This window comes from Pavona decussata, unplaced genomic scaffold (assembly GCF_977016875.1).
Source record: "Pavona decussata unplaced genomic scaffold, jaPavDecu1.1 SCAFFOLD_302, whole genome shotgun sequence".
Taxonomy (NCBI): Eukaryota; Metazoa; Cnidaria; class Anthozoa; order Scleractinia; family Agariciidae; genus Pavona; species Pavona decussata.
The window spans coordinates 698,453-706,350 of NW_028145698.1; the positions used below are offsets into that span (position 1 = coordinate 698,453).

Sequence of the window (7,898 nt, forward strand, 5' to 3'; positions counted from 1 at the left end):
GATCTCAGTTCTAGACCAAGGTTAATTTGCATCTTGTAATTTTTTTCCTTCCTTTTTTTTTCACAGATTATAATACAACCAGTTGCTGGCGGAATGCACGGAGATCATCTTCCTGTGGCTCACACATGTTTCAATTTGCTGGATTTACCTCGGTATCCAACAAAACATATGTTGAAAAATAAACTCAGCCAAGCCGTGGAGTATTCAACAGGTTTTGGACTTGCTTAAATTATAGAGTACTTCCTTTGTGTTCGAACTGAGCTCGCTGGCCTAAACTTTGGATTCTTGACCAGACTGAAGGAAGAAAAGTTATCATGGCGCATTTAATCGTAGAGTTTGGACAGCAAGAGGAAATAGCTTTCCCTTACCTTAGTTTACGGCAAAGAAAGAGAGAGAGAGAGAGATGGCTTCTCTAAACTGTGCCAAGTGGAAAAGATACACCAGGTATGGCTTCCCTTTTGTTTCTGAGCATAAGGGAGAACACATGGGTTCTTCGTGTGTTAGGTTATGGGCAAGAAGAGGGATGACCTCTTTGGACACTGGTTGCTCGCCACACAAGACGTGCTTTTACCTATCGGCACCAAAAGACAGATAAACCTGGTTCATTAGTACGAGAGTCATGGTCACCCTAAAGTTCCTGGGAATGCAATGTGGCACACATGGCTTCCTTGATTGTTGTTTGCTAGTCAAGATGAGAAACGAGAGGCCACGAGCAGACATGGCTTCCCTTCACCGCAGTTTCTGAACACGAAAGAAAGATGTGATTCACAGTTGTAGCCAGAAGTCATTCTAAAAATGATTTCAACGGATACTTGATGGAAGATTTACCTGACCTTTTGAAAGCATGTAGAAAGACGTGTTTTAAGACGTTTCGCATTTCAAGTTATTTGGAAGCTTGATGTGACTTCCTTGAACCTTTGCTCGTGGCGGTTTTCGTGCATCTTTCTCTCCCAAAGCAGACATTGGGGACGGGATGGAGATGCCGTCTTGATTGCTGGCCCCAATAAACGCCACCCTCTAGTTAAAAATAAGCTACTCGAAAGGTCCATGAGATGTTTTTTAGGGAAGTGTCATATTGACGCGTTTCATTGTACAAAGCGCGAGAACTTGTACTGCAAAATGCTATTGTAATATGTTCTAATTGTGGAATAAGTAACTGTTATACCAGCGCGCGTTGATTGAGAGGTGATAGATAGCTCCTCGTTGGCTATGATCAAATATCCAACTCTCGCGAGTGGAATAATTGTGTCATTTAAGACAACCGACAACTATTGCTAATTTCTTTTTGTAAGAACGATTAGGAGACAATTTAATGGCCGTTATTTTTCGAGCGTGGTGCCATAGCCGCTAAGCCAATCAGAACTCTGGAATTACATACTGCTATGCTCACGTTTTAAATGATACGTTTATAATATAACGAGTACGCCTTTATATCACTAAACCCGCGCTCTGATGGGCTTCTTACTCGAAGACCAACAGCACATATCCCACGATCAGATACGTGTCAAAAAAAGTGCTTTTGTTAACAAAAACGTTTCCTTTGGTAATTTTACGACTTTTCTCCCAATCCACAGGTTTTCCAAATAGTAGAACGGTCTTGTTTTTCAATTTGCCCCTTTCGCCTGTCTTTGGCTATGAACGTATGTGTCGAAAAATTTTTATACGTAACTAGTCACTTGTACGCTGGAAGGCATTAACTTGTCATTGTTTATTAGAGACGAGCTATTTTGTAGAGAAATTAATCTTCACTTAATAAAGGTAGTAGAACTCTCAAATGCAAAGCCTGTGTTATGCCGGAACAGATGTCTAGTGGGTGTTAAGTTTTTTTATTCTGCACTAGTAGACCACTTTGGAAAAGAGAGACAGCCTGGTGCGAGCGTGGGCCCGCTTTCAACTATGGGATAATTGGGGGTTTGTGTGGGGCACCTTAAAGGAAACCTCTAATGGTGAAATACGTTAACGTTAAATTGTTGAAACTGCAATTTTATTTCACATTTTGTTGGAAAATTTCTGTGTCGGACAAAACAGGATTTGATTATAGCTCATTTTCGCTTTTAAATTTCCCTTGCGCCGCCATGTTGGATGACGTAACACAGTTGTTCAGTTGTTTCACACAAAAGAACTTCCTCTCACTAGCACTGACAATAGCGGCGATCGTATGACGTCATAAAATCCAAAATGGCGGCGCGCGGGAAATTTAAAGGCGAAAATGAGCGATAATCATGTCTCATTTTTAGCAGACTTGAATGTTATTTCTACTTTTCAAACTTAACATTTACAATTTAGACATTTCCAACAATTTTATTAACGTCAAGGCTTGTTGTCAGGGGGGAGGTTCCCTTTAATCAGAATTCCCCACTCCAAAAGACTGGTACGAGTAAGGAATTGTGGAATCGTTTGGGTACATCTCATGCTAACCCGGATGTATGTAATGATTTAGTAGAAATTGTTTTCACCTAAAAGAGTATTTCCTACAAAACTGGTTACCGAGAAATGCACTTGTTCATCGGCGCACGCTCAATCGCCTTCTACCCCCGCCCCCCGCCCCTTACACAACGATCCCATAATGCCTCACTCTCGTACCAGTCTCCCCGCAGTTTCTGGTGTGTGTAATTGCTTCGAATCGATATCAATAACTTTATTTAGACACGCTTAACTCAACAGGTCGTAGACAGCATATAAGATAAATTCAACTAGAAGCATTTCTACTCCTGGATGATATCCATCCCAGTATTAGTCTGCATAGCTAAGGTCTGGTTCATACGTCGAACTTTACATGAGCCGAACCTAATCATTTGGTTCGGCGCATGTAAAGATCGACAGATTTGTATTTGGGTCGACTGCGCCAGTGGAATAGAACGGCAAAAGTTCGACTTCGATTCAGACGTCGAACTTTTCATGTGCCGAACCAAATGCATACGTTACGTATAAATTATATAAATTATATCTATCCCAGAGGTCTGTGCATTCCATCGACTTGGCAAGTGAGCAAAGGACTTCATTCTGAACAAGATGGCGGGAAAAGAGGAATGTGCTTGTTCTTCTTGTTTCAAAACAACTGAGTATACTTGTCTGAGATGCGAAAGATTAAAAAAAAAAAGAATCTATTCTTGAAGTGCACACGCACTTCAAACCGACAGAAACGTTTCAATACAGGGTATATCAAAGGCGAAGCGTCCAGACTTCTCAGAACAAAATCTTCAAAAACAGCATTTGAAGAAAACATTACTCTATTCAAACAGAGATTATGCAACAGAGGTTACCTCGATAACCTTATAAATAAAACTCTTTCAGAAGTCAACCTCGGCGAAAGAATGTCGGCACTAAAAAACAAACTAAAAACCCGCAAATCATTTTCAGTTTTGTTATGGAATATCGCCCTTCTGTGCCTAACCTAAATTAAAACAATTCAGATGACTAAAAACAGGAGCCATAAACAAGGATGGAGACCGTAAGCGTGGGGTCCACGCGTCCCCATGAGTTGTACCAAAAAAAATCTACTTTTAGAAAAAATTGCCCCCCCCCCCTCCCCCTCACGTCATAAACCCGCGTGAATAAACGCAAATTTGCGTGGGGCTACTACCTTATATGTGACACGAGAAAAAGTTCACTAAAGATAAAAAAGTCCTTGCCTGTCTGAGTACATATCCGTAGAGTGTTAGCTTTTTTCATTCATTCAACAGTAGCAACGCACGCAGCGCCACCGTTTTGGCGCCTTTTTGACTTTACTGTGAGAGTCATGTGATCATAGGCCGCTTATTCCAACTTTTCCCGTCTTCTTTTAATTGTTACCTTTTCTTTGTGAGAGTCTAATTCCTTAAATGTGGGCACTGAGGAGATATTCCCTTGCAGAATTTTAAAATTTGGACGCCATTTTGAACGGGTAGAAAAAAATTTTAATTTCTCCGCGCGCGATCCTGGCCGTTTACACGCGTGCTAGCACGCGCGTATGACGCAAATTTTTTTCTAAAAATAGATTTTTTGGTACAACACATGGGGACAAGCCCATAAGTCAAGATGGCATCTCGTTACGGTCTCCATCCCTGATTATGGTTCCTGGTAAATGACACTTGATAGAAAATCAGCCTCTGCTAAGGGAGATCTACAAAGACCCTTCCTTACTTTCGTACAGAAAAAGGAGATCATTGAAAGACGTAATCGTAAGAGAAAATTAGCTTTGAAGGTCATATTCTTCCTATCTTGACCAGTAGGAGCCGTGTTTGGCCTGTCTTTATTATTTTACCAAACAAGCTCTTCCATGTCAGAATTCATCTTTCCCGCCATTTTGGAACTTGTTGAGTAAAAACAACAGCCGCTGACCACGAAAATCTACTTTCTTACTTTAGCTTTAATTAAGTTCGAACTTAATTATTTGGGTCGACCTTAATAGGTATTAGGTTCGGCTCATGTAAAGTTCGACGTATGAACCGGGCCTAACCCGTCATGAAACAAAGGTAACATATTAATTGTTACACATTAGAGCGGTTTTCCATTGTGTGTCGAAAGTAGTTTCGCATTTGCTTTGGTTTTACGTTACTACGCTCTGTGATTGGTTTACAAAACTCGCGCCACTTTCTCAACCAATGGGAATCGAAACCCAAACCAATCGTGTTTTCGCCGCACGCGTTTTCCCGCGCTTGGCGCCAGTTTCATGTATTTGCTTCGAATTCTAATTGGCTCGTTGTGTTGTTTACATCTGTTGCGATTGGCCAGAGTAATTACTTTGGTTTTGGTTTTACGCTACTCAATGGAAACCGCTCTAAATGGAATATTCAGGTCGCTGTTAGTCGATCCTAAGTGAAATCAGACTCCCGTGTTGAGTGGGCGACCCTGTGATTTTACTGATGTACTAAGAATAAGCTGTGCTATTTCGTCTGCTGCCACTGTAGGTTCGCCTGTGGTGTAGTGGTTATCACGTCTGCTTTCAACGCAGGAGACCGGGGTTCGAATCTTCGCCGGTAAACCATATTTTCGCATAGTACGTTATAGAGCGGTTTTTAATTGAGTTTCGAAAGCAATTTCGCGTTTGCTTTGGTTTTGCTTTTCTACGATCTTTGATTGGTTAGAAAAACTCGCGCCACTTTTTCAACCAATGAGAAGCAAGACCAAAATCAATCATGACTTGTACGCACGCGTTTTCCTGCGCTTGGCGCTGGCTACATGCATTTGCCTCGAATTCCGATTGTTTCATTGCATTGTTTATGTCTGTTGCGATTGGCCAGGGTAGTTGTTCTGCTTTTTGTTTTACGACACTCAATTGAAAAACGCTTTATCTTGCTTTTACAAGTAAACTTACTTTATTACCCAGAACCTCGCAATGATGTTTATTGTTTCACTGAACCAACAAGCCTTCCTGGGGGAGGTAGGGGCTGAAAGAGAAGGCGGGCGGCTCTGAGTGGAAGAAAACGACCTGATAATGCTGTTTCATTCAGTACCTAATTGTTTCGAAACTTCAAACCCGATTGTTTGGCTGAATGGACAGCGCTCCTTCAAACACATGGTTTAGCAATGGGTACACGGATGGTACTATCATACGTTAATATTTCTCTCGCCATAAACCACATACCTTATTATCAATAGGAAATTAACGCTCCATTAAATTAACCCCAATTGTAAAAATTCGCATTAATTTTTTTCGAACGTTCATTTCCACGACTTTCATTTCCATCATTTTAATCCCAAATTCCGGATCCAATCCAGACATTCCTTGACACCTAGAATACAATATCTTTCCTTTTTCCGCTACTGTATTTGAATCTTTCACAAATTAAGCTGGGTAAATCGTTTACAATTTTTATGGTTTATGGTCGATTTCAGAGAGGGAAATACCAACATCTGCCTCTTGGATTTCAGCCAAGAGAGATTGTGAGTCTATAATCGTTCTCCACGGAAAACGAGATCTCCTCTATTTTTTTTTTCAAATTTCCAGACTTGAAAAAGTTCGAAAAGAGATTGTAAGGTGTGGAAAAGGGAATAAGTAAGGTACAATTAGAAACAGTAGGTTACAAAAACAATTGCACAAGGTTACTTTCGCGCTACAACATAACGTTTGGCAAGGTTACTAGAGTTTCCTAGTTAGGAAATTACTGGAAGAACATCAATATTATGTTTTGTTGCAAGAAAAGGCCATTTTTCAGAAGATGTACTTTTAAGAAAACTTTATTTCAGTTATTTTAAGAAAATAGAATTATAGTTCCTATTTTACCGAGCTTCTTATATTACGATGAAAATCTTTGCTGACAAGAACCCTGATAAACTGTCACATCTACGATATAAAATTGAAGTAGTGGAGAAAGAACGTCTGCGAAGTAATCAGTTTTTTATCAAAAGCTGTGCACTTTACTTCAACGAGTCTTTTTCCAGAACTGAACTTAGTAACCCTGTCTTCCTTGTGGGGTGGGGGGGGGGGGGAGGGGGGGTTAGCCCTACGAGGTTTTGAACAATCAAACCAATAGAAGGGTTCCATTAATTTGTCACATGCTTTTTTAACATGACTCTTTGCAAAACGAAAAGAAAAGAATAAAACAATAATAGAATAAGACGAAGCTAAAAAGAAGAATCTGTGGAAGGGTAACACTGGCAAGATGGATGCTGACCAAACTGTGAGCATAGATTCCCCTTGGTGTATGTATCTTCTTTTATATATATCTCTATCTTAAATCTCTTCCTGTTTTATTAAAAAAAAAACTTTGTTACAGGAATTCAATGTTTCTTTCAGTAAAATAAGATAATTTGAACAGTTCAAACGCAGTAAAACATTTTCACATTTCAAATTTATAATAATAAGATAGGATTTATAAGCAATCTGGTATGTTGGTCTTTATCTCCTTTCCTCTATTTTACTGGAAATTTCCCCTAGGTAGCTTACGATTCCACAAGCATTGATTTCCTTTAATTCCTATCGTGTTAATATAAAGAATAACTACAATCCCAGCTATAAACCTTGAAACAGTTTGAATGGAACTATTTTTTACCCTTTCTCCTTTATATTTATACTATTTTTTTTTCTAATATTTTATGTGGAGACGTGGAGATGAATAAAGATGTTACCCCCTTTTTAACGTTGTTTCATCTGCAAAACAATTTACAATCGAACAATGATTAGGATAAAACAACTTTGAAAAGGGGAAGAGGGTGAGATCAGAAGAACAGACATATTTGGTTTCGTCAGATAGTAAATGAATTTTTATTTTGTGAAAAAAATATGAAGAGACTTTAAGGCTTCTTTTAAAAAAGCACGATTTGAATGTGCCGAAAAATACTCGAAATAGCTTTTTCGCGAACACAAGATCAAAAATATCAAGTTTAATGTATTCATTGCAACGTGGGTATGGAATTCCGCTCCAAATATGCCTTTTCTATCGACCAGCGATTGGTTCCAGCTTCTAATCCATATTCATGACCAAAAGTGCAGAATTCTCGTCAAACCGAGAAACTATACTTGGCGAGTGAGGACGCGTGAAGGTAACCTCCGTCGTTGAAACTTTGCTGATACACAAGGATCATCAAAGACTTTAAAGAAAGGAACAGTCGCTTCACTAAGACGCTAATGGTAAGTGTCGAGTTTCGTTAAATGTTTTCAGCACCTAAACTTCCGAAGCCAATCGTTAGCGCGTCCTGGCCGAGTTTGGTTTTATTGACGTTGTGGTTCACTGTACGCTTCGTGGTTTTATATTAGAATAATTCAACAGTACCTAGTAACAAGAGCTAAACAGACATATAGCGTTTGCAGAAGAGTTAACGATAAATAAACTGAATTTAAGGTCTTTTCTGTGGCAAGAACCTTTTTTTTCCAAACTATCCGAAGCGGCCACGTGTTGAGAAATTTGTCGACTATTTTGCATTTTGTATTATTGATCAGTCTTTCGCCTCGAAAAACTCACTCAGACAATTTGTAC

General features: G+C 39.5%; 1 protein-coding gene across 2 annotated transcripts in view; it reads left to right on the forward strand.

Moving 5' to 3' along the window:
- LOC146454378 (putative E3 ubiquitin-protein ligase HERC4) overlaps positions 1 to 1,781 on the forward strand; it is a 40,062-nt gene extending 38,281 nt beyond the window's left edge. For both annotated transcript variants that reach the window (XM_085095449.1, XM_085095450.1), the window contains one exon: positions 67 to 1,781. In XM_085095449.1, the coding sequence (XP_084951575.1) occupies positions 67 to 228 (162 nt within the window). In that variant the 3' untranslated portion in view covers positions 229 to 1,781. The remainder of the gene's footprint in view (positions 1 to 66) is intronic.
- The last annotated feature ends 6,117 nt before the right edge of the window (positions 1,782 to 7,898 follow it).